This window comes from Olea europaea, unplaced genomic scaffold, assembly GCF_002742605.1.
Source record: "Olea europaea var. sylvestris unplaced genomic scaffold, O_europaea_v1 scaffold2536, whole genome shotgun sequence".
Taxonomy (NCBI): domain Eukaryota; kingdom Viridiplantae; phylum Streptophyta; class Magnoliopsida; order Lamiales; family Oleaceae; genus Olea; species Olea europaea.
In genome coordinates, this window is record NW_019243623.1 from 18620 (window position 1) to 37706 (window position 19087).

The 19087-nt window shown below is 32.8% G+C and overlaps 1 protein-coding gene across 1 annotated transcript; it reads left to right on the forward strand.

Moving 5' to 3' along the window:
• The first annotated feature begins 1230 nt into the window (after window positions 1-1230).
• Window positions 1231-4065, forward strand: LOC111382605 (serine carboxypeptidase-like 18). The gene is made up of 13 exons (XM_023006634.1): window positions 1231-1243; window positions 1355-1431; window positions 1526-1648; window positions 1820-1922; window positions 2022-2059; window positions 2150-2251; window positions 2336-2422; window positions 2517-2675; window positions 2895-2966; window positions 3222-3340; window positions 3499-3612; window positions 3685-3739; window positions 3817-4065. Exons 1-13 carry the CDS (start codon window positions 1231-1233, stop codon window positions 3898-3900), a joined length of 1146 nt encoding a protein of 381 aa, XP_022862402.1. The 3' UTR covers window positions 3901-4065.
• Window positions 4066-19087: the final 15022 nt, after the last annotated feature.

The following is a 19087-nucleotide window of genomic DNA, read 5'->3' on the forward strand; positions in this document are numbered from 1 at the left end:
TGGAAGACATCGTCGTTGAAAAGTCATCTCACGTGTAGCCACACACTCATAGGAATTTCTGCACTTGGTTACCATTGATCACAGGCACCAGACAATTAGGATTGCCTCCACTTGTGTGTCATGCCAATGTTCTCCGTTTCACCAATCGGTCATTGGATTGACCAAAAAACAAATTTTCAATTTTGTGCAGATTTGGTTTTTCTACTTTCTGCCTATTTTCAGATCGACTCTTGGGCCAAAATTCACTACTTTGAAGCTCTAATATAAATTGTCATGGAAGTTCGGCCCAAGATCTTCAAAACGGTGATTTACATGCTCAATTTCACACTACATTTTCAACCAAACAATCAATCCAAACAACTCCAACCCATAACGAATACAGTCACCTCGGTTTTCTCAATCTCGTCCACAAAGGACGAGATATCGTTGTTGATTTGCAAGCCACAAAGGCACAAGAACAAAATGAACATTATTCCAACAGTCCAAATTCAGAAATAATCCAACAATCCAACCAAGTCTGAGAAATAAAAGCAACAAGCTTCCGTCACTGAAAAATTAAAGAAAACAGATGATGAAGAACTTAAATACTGAAAAAATAAATGCTAAAGGAATTTTTTTGGATCCAAATCCTAAAATACAGAAGCAAATTTTGATTTTTTTCCCCCCACATTACTTCAAAGTGCGAAGCGATGGACAACTTTGAATGGTAAATATGTACACACACACACGTATATGTATGTATGTGTGTGTGTGTGTGTATATATAGATATATGTATTTTTCTTCTCTCTGTTTCTGTGACAGAGTTGGTTGCCCATACAATTTACCATTCACATGTTATGGGTATGGTATGGGCCAAGGTTTATGTGCAATTGGTCATTGGATGGGGCTGAGCAGGCTAATTTAAGATTGCAGTAGGTATATTTTGTTTTATTTTTTGCATATTTATTTTTTATTTGAGCTTGAGCTATATCCATCCCTGAAGTAGATATTAAAAAAATAAATAAATAAGTAATAAAAGCAAACAAAAAACACCGAGAGAGAGAGAATGGCTGCAATGTTCACTCACTTCTATACCTTAGGTAATTTTTTCCTTAATTTTGCTAGTATTCTTAAGAAGCATATTTCTAACTTTTAATTTATTTATTATTTTTTTTTCTAGCATTGAAGACTGAATGAATTACTCTTTAAATTAAATAATTTGTCCAACTTTTAACACATTGTTTCCTAATATGCTAGAAATTGGTATGTGTAATAAGCAAGATTTACAGAGGTTGAGAGAATATTATTCATTTGATTTATAATTTATAATACAACTTTTACAACTCTCACTCACACCATTATGCTTTTGTGCAGGTCCATTAGCTTTTGATGTTGCAGATTTTGATGGAAGCTTACCATCTATTCTCCTAAATCCACATTCATGGACAAAGGTAAGAATACCTCGCACTCCATGCATGATTCAAGTCATGTATAAATGTCTTCAGCAGCTCTCTACCTTTATAATATAGTTAGATGATTTTTCAGGTTGCCAATATCCTATTCATTGATTGGCCTGTTGGTACTGGATTTTCATATGCAAACACATCAAAAGGTTACTCTTCCTCAGACACAAAATCAACGAAAGATAATTATACATTTCTTAGGAAGGTAGGTTGACATTATTTATCATACATGTTGCATTCCTAAGTTGAAATTGGAGGAATAGAAATGAAGTTCGGCTTGGAACTTAGTAGTCCTCAACATTCTTAGCTAAATGCACTCGGCCCACATTTTTACTTATTTGGTTACTGAACTAACGATAGATTGATAATAATACAGTGGTTATTGAATCACCCCATGTTTATCAAAAATCGTCTATATGTTGCGGGTGAATCCTATGGAGGCAAACTTGTTCCCATGATTGCCATGGAAATATTACTAGGTAGTGTTTAAGAAAAAAAGAAGCTTACACAATTTTATTAAATTTCTTCTTGTCATCCAACCAAGCTTGATTAAGTTGTTACTCCTGATTGTAATGCAGGAAATGAAGCCGGATTGCAGCCACAAATGTCCCTCCAAGTATTGTTTAGCCCACACAGACTCTTTTTTCATTTTTTTTATACTATAACCTTTTTGTGTTAATGATAGGTACTTCTGAAATTAAAACAGGGATACATTATTGGCAATGGATTAACGGATCCAAACATTGATTTTAATGAAAGAATTCCATACGCTCACCGCATGGCACTTATATCCGATAAATATTTTGAGGTAATCTTTTTTATTCAACTATTTTGATGATCGAATGTAGCATTTTGCATATTATTCTGGTGTATTTACTTGGCAAAATTTCAGTTAGCAAAAGTTAGCTGTGATGGAAAATATGATAATCCTGATCCAAATAATGTGCAATGTCTTTTAGCTCTTCAACCTATCCAAGAGGTAACATTTTATCTTATTAATTTTTTCATTTCCTTTAAATTAATTATATATGGTTGCAACACTAAAAATTTCATGATCTGATCATATATTACAGTGCATAAACAGTTTAAATGAAGCTCAGTTATTGGAACCAAAATGTAAATTCATAGCACCAAAACCAGGTGATTTTGGATGGGATCAAACATTTCGGGAAGGCAATTCAGTTGACCATCTTTTCCTCCCAACATCCGGACATGATCGACTGTGGTGTCGCGTAACTTAAATAATCCTCTCTCTCTCTCTCTCTCTCTCTCTCTCTCTCTCTCTCTCTATATATATATATATATATATATGATGAAAGTTGATTTATTTTTCTAAGAAGTTAATGCTAACTTTGTCACTGAAGAAAAAACTTTTTAAAAATATGTTTGGTAAGAATTATAGCAACATTTTCTTATTTTTTGTATTTCAAGAACATATTTCTTTTCTGCAGACTCAAAATTATGTAACATCTTATGTTTGGGCTAATGATCCAGCTGTCCGAGAAGCTCTTCATATTAGAAAGGTACGTTAAATAGAAAATATTAAAGATTTAGGAGGCGTTTGTTTCCTATTTTTGTAAAAATGAGAATGAAAAATATAACCGTTACGGACTCCACATAAGAGATAGAAATTCAAATTTGGTGGATTAAAGTGATGGATAACGGTCATATTTTTTATTTTAATGGGGAAAGAATGGGAAACAAGCAGGAGCTTATTATGCTTTACAATGTGCTAGCTGTCAACAAATAGAAAAAAAATCATGTATTTTGATCACCAGGGGACAATAGGAGATTGGACGAGATGCAACAAGAGCTTATCTTATGAAGAGAATCAAGAAAGTGTTACTCATTATCATAAAATTTTCAGTGAAAAAGGATACAACGTTTTAATTTATAAGTAAGTCATATAAGTTTCTTGCTTAAATTGAAATTGTGGATTAATTTGTTGTTTAATCTTATCCATCAACTAAAATATATTTGTTGGTTTATATTTCATGGTAGGTCATTATATTTGTGTGTGTGTGTTTTTTCTGATTATATTTCTTTTCTTTCTAGTGGTGATCATGACATGTTTGCACCTTATACGGGTCCTTTAAAATGGATTCGCAGTCTCGATTTGACTGTTGATGATGACTGGAGACCTTGGCATGTTAACGCCCAAGTTGCAGGGTTGGTTTCAATTTTCTGTTATATATATCATTATATTATTTTCAAAATTTTAATGAACTGTATTCATCGTAGATATACATTGAAGTATAAGAAGAACGATTTCAGTCTCACATTTGTAACAGTGAAGGCAAGAAAAAATTTACGATTCTCATTCTCACAAATATTTGAAGGAAAAACAAATGAAAACGCAATTTTATTTTGCAGGGTGCAGGTCATACCGCACCGGAGTACAAACCTATAGAATGTCTTGCGATGTTACACCGATGGCTCTCAATATGGCCTTTATAGGTATGTATAGACAGACGCGCGTGTTTTTTGGCTCTCAATACGTCATTTGTTACACATTTTTAGATTGTAAACTCGACAAATATCGTATATTTTTTATTTCAATTAATGAAACTTGTTATTTTTTCAAGAGCAAATGCACAAGTAACTTAAATTCGATTATATTTATCTTCGGAGGACTATATTCTTAGGTAGCATACAGCATTTATTTTACTTAGATATACAGTAGTTTCTACGTAACTAAAGTTTTCAAATGTGATGTTATGTTATTGCATTTTGTCTTACACGCCTTTGCATGGGTTGAGTTTCAAGCACTAAAATCTACGCTAATTATATGACCTCAGTTTATTTAGCCCCCATTTGGCCTCCATTTTCATTCATTTCTTTTCCTCTTTTTTATTTTCAACTACACAGTCTTCCATAAAATAATATTACACGTAAATTAAAAGTTTTTCATTCTTTTTCAAAAACACATTCATTAAAAAAAATTATTACAAAAATTAAAATTTGTAATAAATGGGGGTCAAACCGGGGCTTAAGTTTGTTAGCCAAGGGCCCAACCTATGTCCCATGTAAGCTTGGCTTCCTAAGAACGTTGTCACATCATAACCTGTTGATTCTATTGAATATTTACATTATAATTCATATTGAAAAAGAAATATATGATTTTAAGGGTTCGTTTGATAGCACTCAATTTCATGGAAAATGTCACATTTGAGGAATACGTTTTCTACTTTGGTTGTTTGATACGGAAGTGGAATTGGAGTTTGAATTCTAGGGTACAAACACTTGATGCATGTTTTTGGCCAATTTCATAGAAATCGAATTCTTATAGTTTTTTTTTTTTTCCAATTTACGGCGGACTTTAATTCTAAAAGCTTATAATGGAATATTTTAAGAGTTAGATCGACAGCGAGACTTACCTTTGAATTTGATTTCTTTGACGCAAACGCTTGTACATGAATTAACTGATGCAGACGTACGTCAAGATCAGTTTACCAAGAAAATTGATTGGAGTTGAATTCTAAATTTCTATCTTTTGACCCTAATGTACTATATGAGAGATAAGAAGTACTATAATGTCTGTCAATTATGAATTTCACAAAGACATTTATTTAATTATGTATACTAATAAAAAACCAAGAAAACGCAAATTATCAATGATACATAAATGAGCTCAAAGTGTCAAATGAGCCATCATAATAATAAAATATCAACAGCGATGTCCAAATGATGCCCATTCTTACGAAATGTTCATTAGATTACTTTGGTGGCAACCTTTTCTTAGTGGATATGCTACCATAAGGCTGGTGCTAATATGCTATATTCACGCTCGATATTTATGAACTCTTATTTGAAGATTAAGAATTTCAAATCGATGTCTTTAGGATCCTCAGAATACTTTTTCATTTTTGGAAGAGATGACTGCAAAATTATCACAATAAATTTTCAGCATCCTAGCAATACTTTCAGCAACTTCAAATGCTAAAACAAAGTTCTGCAGCCATTTCTTTGAACTGTGTCCTCAAACAATGCCGCTAACTCCCTTATTGGATGCAGCAATGACGAAATGTTTCGCATTCTTTCATGATATTTCCTTCTAGATAAAAAGACCATTTAGAAAAACGTGGATTTACCTGCATTGAATTATTTCTAATTGATACCTGCCCACATTCCAACAACAAAATTAATGTGTGGCCTGGCATTAAACTCCTAACAGTTGATCATATGTAAGACCCCAAAAAGTTCACAAAATATTATTTCTTGTTCTATACGCTATATTTTTATTATTTTGAAAAAATTAGGGGATTAAAGTGATATATGTATTAAATTCAATTTTATTTGGACAAAATTATTATATTTTGATACAGCAATGATAAGTACATTAATATTGGGATCACTAGATAACTTTTATTCAATTTGGATAAGTGAAACTCAAGTTATTAATTGAGTTAAATATGAATTTAAATATTCTATTTCAGCAACGTGTGTGTTCCTACTATGATAAGGTTTAATTTAAAATTCTATGTTAAATATTCTTATCCAAGCACATTATCCCACACGTTTTCCCATATGCACCAGCTCTTTATGGTCTAGGTCATTATTGCCTATGTACATGTATAAAAATAAAAACAAAATAAAAAAAGGTTGAACCCCAACTTTGAGGGTCCTCACCGTCCTGCCCTTTGAGCTTTGTGAGAGAGGTAAATCGCGTGATGTGTCCCAGTAGGCCAGGGAACAAGAGCTGCTTGTACAACGCACCTAGAAGAAGTTCAATTCCATGTCTCAAGAATTGAACCCCCACACTGCGGCTGCCAGCAAGACGTAAGATAATCTCACTCCTGCCCTTTGCACCACTGGGCTATGCCCCGAGAGCGCCTACGTACATGTATGAAATGATGGTGGAGGGGACACAAACAAAAATATACATGCACATAAGCAAAGGCAGAAAATAGAATTTGGAATGTAATTCTGGATTCTATCTCGTGCAAAAATTATTTGATCTAACAAGATAGGATTACAGTTGCCATTTATTTTTATCCCCGTTAAATTTTTTTTTTTTTTTTGTGCTGTTCAATTATTATGCCGATGAAAGCTAAATGTATGATATGATATGTATGTTATGGTCATTCGGTATCAAAGATATGATATTTATTGAACTCTTACCAATTTCTAAAGATATGACGACGGTATGATATTTTTACGCATGTTTTAAATCTTTTATTTGGGATTGCACCATTATTCGTATCCTATTGAGTATTCCCATATACTCACTATTTTCTCTACCTCTCACGGGTTGGAAGGGGTCGATATTGGAGAGAGGTGAGGTCCAATCGTTATGCTTAAATCCGTTGTAACGTAACTATATAATTTATATTTAGTATTTACTTTAGTTTTATTATTAAGTGGATTTGCTATTTGGGGTTTGGAACATGTTTTATTTGGTTATGTTTTTCCATATTGGTGAAACCAAAAATTTCATATTGTTAAATGTTTATTTAATTAAGAAATGAATAAGATATGGCATAGGAAAATCGTCTTTTTTTTTAAATAAAAGAATATAGAATTATTCTATATAACGAGTAAACTACCTTTACATAATTTTATATTTATTGCATGCCATTTTTTCTAAAGCTTAAATGAAACTTTTAGTACTGATTTAAATATTAAAAATTTGGGTCGTTACAATTTGGTATCAGAGCACGGTTTAATTTTCTATAGACCCATATGTATTTTCATAATTTGAGTTTTGTAAAAAAAATAAAATTGAAGCAACATGAGCAGTGAGCGTTTTGTTCACGATGAGTAGTGGAAAAATTAATTTTAAAAATAGAGGATTTAAAAAAAAAATTTAAAGGAATGATTTTAAATTATAATTCATACATTAAAAAATGACAACGTAATATTAATATTGAACTTTAATGTTTTAAAAGTTACGTGTAAGAAATGTTTATTTGTTTAGAAATGTTTATTTGTTAGCCGCTTTTTTTGTAATTTTTTTAAGATATATGAATTTAAGGATGATGTAAATTTAAAGTTTGTAAGCCATTGCTTGGCTCCCATTATTTCAAATTTTAATGGGTGGAATAGTATTTTTTGGAGAATTGGTGATTAAAAAAGAAGAAAATTTTTTAGATTTACATATAATATTACTAATGAAACATTGTCTGGTTGAAAATAGGATAGAAAAAACAAATTTTAAATTAATGGGGAGCTAGATATGTAAGAATGTAAAAGATTTTTGGCACTCAACGACCATCAATCGATCACCCTCCGACGAATCTAAGGTATTTAAAGGGATAAGAAGATGAATTTATTCAATCTTTTTGTACAACTTAAATATTTTTAATTGCCTATTTTTAAATTTTAAGACATACACATTTGTTTTCTCGCTAAACTTATGATATGTATTACGATAATATAGGTATAACATGTTAGACTTAGTAATTGTATGTAACAGGTGACTGAATATTAATTATTTTAGGAAATGGAATTTGATAAGTGACCTATTGCGAGCAGTACTAGAGTAAAGAAGACAGAATCAAGCGCCTCTACCACACAATGCACCTCCATTTGTCCCTAGAGCTATCTCAGTGGTTTAGCAGTTTCATAGGTACATGCTTCTTACTTTCGACGGTGGTTTTGATCCACTGGCTATAGAAGAATGATTTATAAGCAATTTTTTTGTTCCCACAATTAATGGCCCGTAGTTGTGTTAGTTTAGGTGGCATATTCTTGTATTCGAGAGAATTGGAATATGTTCGACATAATATAAATCATCGTAGGATCCGATAGGTGATAGAAATATACCGCTATGCCCTACATGAATTTTTAAGTCTTTACAAGACTGCATGCATTTTTATATATGCATTTGTCATAGAAATATAGACCAGTGGTATGTAAAAATAGGTTCGATACATCTTAAGAGCGAGTATTGGATAGATTAGGAGCACTGATTCGTCAATAATTTAAGTGTGTTGTCACATTGTGAAATTAGGGTTTAAGGTGATAATTGCATGGAAAATCGTGCTCCTAGTGTTTTTAATTTCCATTGAATACAACCAATTCGCGTTATAACATATAATTTGCATTTTAATTCATTAAAATATCGTTTTGCATAGTTGAGTTCATTCCAATCTTCAATTTTGCATAATTAGGGTTTTCTTTCTAAAATTAGGGTTTATTTAGGTAAAATATTCATATTGAGTAATTTCGTTTTGGTTAAGTCTACACTAGGTAAATATTCATATCAGGGCTTGGAACGTACCTTTCGACATATTACTTGTATGGATGCATAGAATGTACTATGTGCAGAGTTTATGTTCTTTGGTGCAGTCAGTCACTGGTAGGAGTCTGTCTCACACACTAAGACTGAAGAGCGACAGCGTAACCTGACTCAGGAGCAATTTAAGGATGAAGTGATGGCAAAGTTCTTTCCACAGGCTTTGAGAGACTTCAAGGAATCAGAATTTTGTAGCTCACACAGTAAAACACATTGTTTACTAATTATAAAAGGCAGTTTAATCAGCTCTCAAGATATGCACCGCACTTGGTAGATACGGAAGTTAAGAGGACCATGAGGTTCGAAAATGGACTTCAACCAGAATGGGCATGATCATTGTGCCTCATCGTTTCACTTCGTATCGTGAAATGTTGGAGGGGCTCATGTTATTCCATGTCAAATTACTACATTTGAGTAGTATGCCCAGTAGAGCAAGGAGTCATTGAGGAAAAAAATGTGGAATGATCATAGCAATGATATACGTAATTGGCAGAATAAAAAATAAGCACAGGAGTTCGAATCAATGGTACGATTGGAGTATTACATTGTCCTAAGTGTAATAAACTCCACATTGGTAAATGCCTACTTTAGAATAAATATGTTTTTGGTTGGATAAGCCAGGACACATTGCTTTCAACTGTACAGAGCCTCCAAAGAAGAATGATGATGATTGGAATGAGAACAGAAAAGGGAAAGGCTCAAGTTTTTGCATTGAATTAGCATGAGGCGGAGTAAGATCTGAAAGTGATAGCAGGTATTTTATTATTATTTCAAGTACCTGTTTATGTTCTTGATTTTGCATCCTCCATCACTAAGTCTAACACTATAATTATGAAAACAAGTATTCTACTATTTTCTAATGTACCTGCTTATGTACATTTTGACTTCGGGGCTACAATTTATTTTATCTCTACATCCTTCACCGCTAAGTCTAACTTTCATATGTGAAAATGGATAATGCCTTAGAGGTTAGCCTCCATTCAGGAAAAACTCTTTGTACAAATGAGATAACTAAGCCTATGAAATTAGATAGTGACGGAAAAATACTACAGGTGGACTTATACCATTTAAAGATGAAATATTTCAACGTTATCTTATGCATTGACAAGTTGGGACTCAATCCTGTGACAGTTCGATGTCACAAGAATGAAGTGTTATATCATAAACCAGGAGAGAAAAATTTCTGTTTCTTCGAAACAAAGTTCAAGTCTCTACCTTGCCTTGTATTGAGTTTACAAGTAGAGAAGATGTTGAAAATTAAGTTATGTCACGGATTCTTAGTTAATTTCATTGGTTCCAAACATATAAAACAACCATTAATGATATTAACATTGTGCGAGACGTTATACACGTATTCTCAGAAAATCTATCAGGCATTCCACAAGATAGACAAGTGAAGTTTACAATCAACTTAGTCCTCGGAGCAGCACCAATTTTTGAGGCCCAATACAAAGCGGTACCAAAAGAACTTCAAGAATTGAAGTTACAGTTGGAGGAATTGCTGAAAAAAGGTTTCACTCAATTGAGTATATCTCCTTGAGGTGCTCCAGTACTTTTAAATAAGAATGATGGGAGTATGAAGATGTACATTGATTATTGAGAATTGAACCATTTGGCTATTAAATGTAGATATCTGCTGCCAAGAATAGAAGATTTATTCAACCAGTTAAGGAGTGCAACGGTGTTTTCGAATATAGACTTGAGGTCGATTATCATCAGCTGAAAGTCAAGGCAAGTGACATACCAAAAACTACTTCCATGACTCATTATGAATTTATTGCCATGCCTTACAGTTTAACCAATTCTCTAGCTGTATTCATGGATTTCATAAATCGAGTATTCCATCAGTTTGGTATTTAATGATGACATACTTGTGTAATCCAAGAAAATAGAAGCATCATGAGGAACAACTCTGAATAGTACTGAGAACTTTGAGAAAGGAATTATATGTCAGATTCAAGAAGTGGGAATTTTGGCTCGATCAAGTGGATTTTTATTGGTCATGTAGTTACCGCTCAGGATAGTGAGATAGACCCAATTAAAGTAGAATCAATAACAAATTGGCCTAGACCAACCAATTTGGTTAAAGTTTGCATTTTCTTGGGGTTTGCTGGCTATTTTAGGAGAATTATTGAGGGTTTCTGATAAGAGTGTAAAATATAATATTTTTTCATCTTAATTATTTTATTCGTATGATTATTTGATATCAAAATGAACTAATTATACTTATGCTTTGATTCAAGTTGCATTTTGGTAAAAAAAAATGTTAAATTTAAAAGAAAATAGCGAAAAATGACCAAAATGGAAGAAAATGAAAGTTCAGGGACCAAGTTGTAAATAATCTAAAGATGAAACGGGTGGTGGAATGATGATTCAAGAAAGCTAGGATTCCATTGGGTGCAATTAGAAGTCAAAAGAAGTTAAATATGACAATAACATATTCACAAATCAAATCCAAACGCATAAAGATTTTCTAGATTTTCAGCTGGAGATTGAGATCAACTTTTGACCTAGTAAACGCTCGAATCTGGAAAGATCTATTTCTAGAAAAATTGTAGTCCTTTGTATTATGTTTTTAACACACTTTGAATTGCCTTAATCAGACATTGGGAAAGAAAGTTATGGCTAAACTACTAAAAGTAGTCACATAACAAATTTTGGCCAAATCTTTAGTTTCCTAATTCCGTTCAAACTCTTATGGTAACTTGAACTCCCATGAATTTTAAGCCCTAAATCACCCCAAAACACCGGAAACTGCCTCCCCTCATCTCATATCTCTTTTCTTTCATTTTGGGCACAAGAACTCCATGGAATGCTAAATATTTTGGTGAAACTATGAAGGATCTCGATCGGATTTGAGGATTTTAACATCTTTTCATTCATGTAATGTGTTTTTCATTGTCGAATAATTTTGGGATTTAAATTTCTACCTTATTATACTTTTGAAGATTGTTTAGCTTTTATTAAATTGTTCATGGATTCAATTATGTTTTTCCATTGAATGACAAAAATATTTGTTGGATTTAAACTTTAATTGATTTATTGATGTAATTTGATTACTGTTTTATGCTTGAGATATATAATCATTTCTTGAATTGTATTTCAATAAATCAAAGAGGAATATGTTCTTAAAAATCCTAAATTCTAGAATTATAAGTGAAATTAAATTGATCTAGGTTTTTCTCATGAATTGGTTTTGAAAGTGTTTTAATTGTTATTAGATTTTTCATAGAATTAGTCATGCTCTTTCTATCGTTTGATCGAATATTTATTGAATTCCAATTTCAATTAATCTGGAGTGATTCCTTACTGCCTTCCTTGATGTATATGGTCGCTTTTGAATCTGATTTCAATAAATAAAGTGAGAACATATTACAGGAACCTAGATTTTTTAGTAAGATGCATGAATGATTGGCGTTGATTGATCCAATCCGGAAGAGTGAATTTCGGTGCTTCACTAATCTCTCACTTTGATATTTAAATTTCATTCAAATTGATAAATTCATCTTACAACCACGAAATCCTAGTTCTTTAAATTCTTTAAACAATTCGTCCATCTCCCTATGGAATCGACACCCCAAAGCTATGCTACAATTACTGGGTTATTTTTTGATAGTGATCAAATTTTGGATTCGTTGTCAGAAAATGGTTTGATGAAGCTATCTTTTGGGAATATGACCTTAGATGTCAACATCTTTCATGTCATAAAACAGCTTGAGGAAGATGATGAGTGTCATCAAACATACATGATTGATGCGCTCGTTAAGGAGGAAGCACATGCTCTTATTGACCTCGACCCTTTAAATTCTAAAATCCCGCAAGGTATGATAATGGGGAATATGCTGATATTTGAGCTGCTTTTTATTATTTTCAGGATTATGGGACACCACTGGTGACCACTTCCATTGAGTTTGGTACAATGCGCCGAAAGTTGACAACGCCCTGTCTAGATGTAGGCTAAAGAAAGCAATATTGGGTCGAGCCAACAACAATAAATAAAGGCACTGCTTGGGAAGCAACTCAAGGGGAGTTCGTTCCCTTCTCTTTTTTTCTTATTTTTTGCATTTTTTTAGGTTTATTTTCATCACATGCATTATTCACTACATTTTAGTTTATTTTCATTTTCTGCATCACCCTTTTAAGTGAGTATTTTCAGGCTTCTTATACTTCTGCTTATGTTGATTCACTTCAGTATTCAGGTGAAATCTTTCTTTTTTTTTTCTTTTTGACGAACATGTTTTTGCATTAAGGACAATGCAATATTTAGTTAGGGGGAGAGTTAACTTGGATTTTCTTGTGAATTGCTTACTTTCATGGAATTTTGGTCTAAAATTTTTTTAGGTCCCCAATTTCCTACATGTTTATGTTCTTGAATGACAAAATATGTCAATATGAATTAATATTGTTCATGTGAGTCTAGATATTGAGACACTTGCTGAATCATTTTGTGCACACAAGTTTTGTGGTAAGATAGTGGTTTAACACATGTAGTTAGAGGAGTTTCTTGCTGAAGTTTTCTTGTGAGAGAACTGGTGAGGATTGAGAGCCATATATACTAAAAATGGTAATAAGCATTCATTGATTTTGTGAATTGAAAACTTATTCTGAGAATAACATTACATGGTCTGTGGTAAGACGGTAGATTATACTTAGGAAATGATAACAGTTAATTTAGGATTGAATTTGAGCCTTCAGACTAGTTTTTTTCAAAATTATAATCCTCTAGTAGCCACTTTGAGGCAATACACACATATAACCTTTTCTCTTCTTGAACCTATGTTATCCATACCTCTTTATATTGGAATAAAGTTTATAAGCATTCATGCTTCCAAGTTTATAATAAGTATTGAATGTCATTTGAAAAGAAAAACAACGAAAAAAATGATAAAGTTGATAAGTGCTCAGGTGAAGTGATAAATCTTAAAAAAAAAAAAAAAGAAGAAGAAGGTAGATTGATGTTGGAAATTGAAATGTTGAGGAATGCATTAATGTAAAGGATTTGATCTATTGAAATACGTGATGAAATGCCCAACTACATACTTGGAAGTCCTTGAATACATTTTGCCAGTCTATACACATAGCCCAACTTGATCCACATTACAACTTTTTGCATTGGTTGTTTTGATCTTAAGTAGGTTTGTGATAAGAAGTTGATGAATTCTCAGTTGATAGTGTGCCTATCATATGATCAATATTTGCTTGTTGCTTGTTCATAAATTTTAGCCTCCATGTTCTGAGAGTATATCTTTCTTAGCTCCATAGAGAGAAACCCTACACTAAACACTTTGTTACCCGTGAGTTATGTGACTGAACCTTTAGCATAAGACATACTTGATGTTGCATGCGTTAGGATTGACGGTAAGATGGCTATGGCTTGACACACACACACTCATTTGGCAAGTGTTTTTGATATTCCAATGATCATGACACTGTTACTTTCTTGTGGTGTTGAGTTTGAAAGGGACATGGCATGTGGTTAGATTGAAACTTAATAATTTCATTTGTATCATGAACCAATCATTCATTTGCTTGTTTTGCATTAAATTGCTAGGGACTAGCAATAAGCAAGTTGGGGTGTGATAAGAGTGTAAAATATAATATTTTTCCCTCTTAATTGTTGTATTCGTGTGATTATTTGATACCAAAATGCACTCATTATACTTATGATTTAATTCAGGTTGTATTTTGGTAGAAAATGTGAAATTTAGAAGAAAATGGCGAAAATGACTAAAATGGAAGAAAGTGAAAGTTTAGGGACCAAGTTGCAAATGATCTATAGATGAGACGGGCAATAGAACGATAATTTGAGAAAGCTAGGTGTCTATTGAGTGCAACTAGAAGTCAAAAGAAGTTAAATATAATCATAATATATTCACAAATCAAATTCCAACTGCATAAAGATTTTCCAGATTCTCAGCTAGAGATTGAGATCAACTTTTGACCTAGTAAATGTTCGACTTTGGAAATATCTATTTCTAGAAAATTGTATCCCTTTGTGTTAGATTTCTAACATCCTTTGAATTACCTTAATTGGACATCGGGAGAGAAAGTTATGGCAAAAATATTGAAAGCGGTCGCACAAAACAATTTTTGGCCGAATCTTTTGTTTTCTAATTCCATTCAAACTCTGATGGTAACTTGATATCCCACGAATTTTAAGCCCTAAATCACCCCAAAACACGGGAGAACGTCCCCTCATCTCCTATAGCTTTTCTTTCATCTTGAGCACAAAAACTCCATCTTTGAATTACCTTAATTGGACATCGGGAGAGAAAGTTATGGCAAAAATATTGAAAGCGGTCGCACAAAACAATTTTTGGCCGAATCTTTTGTTTTCTAATTCCATTCAAACTCTGATGGTAACTTGATATCCCACGAATTTTAAGCCCTAAATCACCCCAAAACACGGGAGAACGTCCCCTCATCTCCTATAGCTTTTCTTTCATCTTGAGCACAAAAACTCCATGGAATGCTAAATATTTTGGTAAAGCCACGAAAGATCTCGATCGGATTTGAGGATTTTAGCATCTTTTCATTCATGTAACGTGCTTTTCATTGCCGAATAATTCTGGGATTTGAATTTCTACCTTATTATACTTTTCAAGTTTGTGTAGCTTTTATTAAATTGATCATAGATTCGATTATGTTTTTCCATTGAACGATGAAAATATTTGTTGGATTTAAACTTCAATTGATTTATTGCTTTGATTTGATTACTATTTTATGCTTAAGGTATATAATCGTTTCTTGAATCGTATTTCAATAAATCAAAAAGGAATATGTTTTTAAGAAGCCTAAATTCTAGAATTATAAAATTAAATTGATCTAGGTTTTTCTTCATAAATTGATTTTGAAAGTGGTGTAATTGTTATTAGATTTTTCATAGAATTAGTCATGCTCTTTCTATAGTTTGATTGAATATTTATTGAATTCCAATTCCAATTAATCTTATTGGTGTGATTCCTTACTGCTTTGCTTGATGTATATGGTCACTTTTGAATCTGATTTCAATAAATTAAGTGGGAATATATTACAGGAACCTAGATTTTTTAGTAAGATGCATGAATGATTGGTGTTGATTGATCTAATCTGGGAGAGTGAATTCCGGTGCTTCACTAATCTCACACTTTGATATTTAAATTTCATTCAAATTGATAAATTCCTCTTACAACCACGAAATCCTAGTTCAATAAATTCTTTAAACGATTCGTCCATCTCCCTATGGAATTGACATCCCAAAACTGTGCTACAACCACTGCGTTATACTTTGGGCGTAATCAGTTTCTCAAAAATAGTGGGGCTGATGACTTAATTTACTAGAAAGGGTATAAAGTTTTAGTGGACAGAAAAGTGTGAAAATTGTTTTTAGGAACTCAAGCAGAGATTAATCTTGGCATCTGAATTGATGATACTTGAAGGTTTGGATGAGTTTGTAATTTATAGCAATGCCTCCAAGAGGGTTTGGGCTGTATTCTAATGCAAAATGGAAAGTTGATTACTTATGCCTCAAGACAGTTGAAGCAATATAATAGAACTATCCAACGCATGATTTGGAGCTTGCAACGGTAGTTCATGGCATAAAGATATAGTGTCATTATCTGTATGCAAGGAAGTGAAATCTTTATGGACCATAAGAATCTCAATTTCTTTTACACATAGAAAGAATTGAATATGAGATTGAGGTGATCGTTGGAGTTAGTGAAAGATTATGACTTTACAATTCTTTACCATATCGGTAAGGCCAACATAGAAAGAACTGAATATGAGATTGAGATGATCGTTGGAGTTAGTGAAAGATTTTGACTTTACAATTCTTTACCATATCGGTAAGGCCAACATAGTCATAAACGCCTTAAGTAGGAAGACAAGATAGCAGTTTTACCTACGGTGCAGGAACACTTGATAAAGGACTTTTAGAAACTAAGATTGGAAGTCATCATACCATCTACTCAGACTACAGAGAAAATAAAAGCGTTTATGATTCCACCTACTCTTCAGGATCAAATCAAGGAAGCATGGGATAAGGATTCATTTCTACATAAGATTAAGGCTGAAATTGGTACAAACAAACATATTGATTTAAAGTATTTACAGATAACACATTATGTACCTAAGGATGAAAGTATAAGAAATGAGATATTGGAAGAGGCCTATCCCATCCCTATGCTAGACATCCAGATGGTATGAAAATGTATTGAGATCTTGGAGATATATTTTGGTGGAGAAACATAAAAGAGTAATTGGTCTGCTAGTAGAGAAATATAATTGTCAGTCAGCGTGTCAAGATAGAATATCAGAGGTCATTAGGACTACTGATACCGTTGGATATTTTTGAATGGACCTCGCGGTCTATTGTCTATTAATTCAGCGATAGACTTTGTAGTAGGCTTTCTAAGATCAATAAGAGGGCACAATGCTATTTGGATAGTGGTTGATCATTTGAAGAAGTTCGGCCCATTTTCTACCCATCAAAATAAGTTTCCATGTGGAGCAACTCATATAGTTATATGTCAAAGACATAGTCAGATTGCATGGAGTTTCATTTGCCATTATCTCAAGTAGAGACCTGATGTTCACATCAAAATTTTGCAAAAGCTTGTAGGCAGACATGGGGATGAAACTAAAGTTTAGTATTGCTTATCATCAACAGACAGATGGACGGCAAAAAGAATCATTCAAACTCTTGAAGATATGTTCCAGGCATGAGTTTTGGATCTTGCTGTCAATTGGGAGACACATCTACCATTGGTGGAATTTGCTTACAACAATAGCTTTCATGTCACTATAGACACGCCCCATATGAAGCTCTTTAAGGTGGGAAGTGTAGATCCCCTATCCATTGAGATGAGATTAAAGCTAATAGAATTTTGGGTCTTGGAGCAAGAATAAAGATAGTGTAAGCCCAACAGAAAAGTTATGCTGATGGTAGAAAAAAGGGAATTTCGAGTGGATGACGGTTTTTCTAAAGATATAACCAATGAAGAGTGTATTGAGATTTGATAAGGAGAAGTTGAGACCAGGGTTCATTGGACTTTTCAAAATTCTTGAAATGATTGGTATTGTGGTTTACCGAATTGCCTTACCACCTATACTTGTAGTAGTGTATTGTGTGTTCTATATTTTGATACTCAGAAAATATGTTTATGATCCTAATCATATAGTGCGTTATCAGACATTGGAGGTATAAAAAGACTTATCATATGAAGAAATCTCGACGATGATTTTGGATATAAAAGTGCACCAACTAAGAAATAGAAAGGTTTCCTTGGTCAAGGTCCAATGGCAAAATTATGGAGCTTAAAATCAAGTATTCAGAACTTCTCAATTAGACAAGGTAAATTTTCGAGGATGAAAATATTTAAAGGAAGGGAGATTGTAAGACCCCAAAAATTTCATAGAATAGTATTTCTTGCTACATTTTAATTATTTTGAAAACTTAGGAGACTAAAGTGATATATGTATTAAATTCAATTTTATTTGGGCCAAATTATTAGATTTTGATAGAGCAATGACTAGCATATCAATATTGACCTTGTTGGATAGCTTGTAATAATCGCGCATACTATGCTCGAAAAAAAAGTTAATTTGGATAAGCGAAGCCATGTTATTGAGGTTGAAAGATATTATCTTAATTTGTAATTAATTAAGTTAAATATGAATTGAAGTATTCTATTTTCATTAACGTGTATGAATCCTACTATGAAAACACTTAATTTAAAATTCCATTTTAGCTATTCTTATCCAAGTACATTGTCCTACACTTTTCCTACTATGCACCAACTCTTTAGTTTACTGCCTATGTACATATATATGTATGACATAGAATCACAGGAACAAAAATATTTATGCTTGTATATGGCATAGAATCACAGATAGAAACTAAAGTTTGGAACGTGATTTTGGATTCTATATTGCAAAAAAGTTATTTGATCAAACACTGTAGGATAATGGGTTACCATTGATTTTTATCTCGTTTAAATTTTTTTCAAGTTGTTAAATTATTATGCTAATGAAAGTTAAAGATATGATATGATATATATGTTAGAATAAGGCTTGGAATAAGGCTTGGTGTACAAAAAATATTTACCCAGGGGTGTCCACACCCCTTACATGGGGTGGGACCCGTGCAAGGTCTACGCGGGTCCCACCCCATGTAAGGGGTATGGACACCCCTACGTACCCAAAGTATGTACATCAAGCACAACACATGTATGTTATGGTCATCCAATACCAAAAATATGATACTCATTGAGCTTTTATCAGTTTTTAAAGATATGATGATAGTATGATATTTTGACGTGTGTTTTAAATATTTTATTTGGGATTATTCCATTATTCGTGTCCTACTGAGTATTTTCATATGCTCACCATTTTTTCTACCCCTCACAATTTAGAACGAGTCGTTGG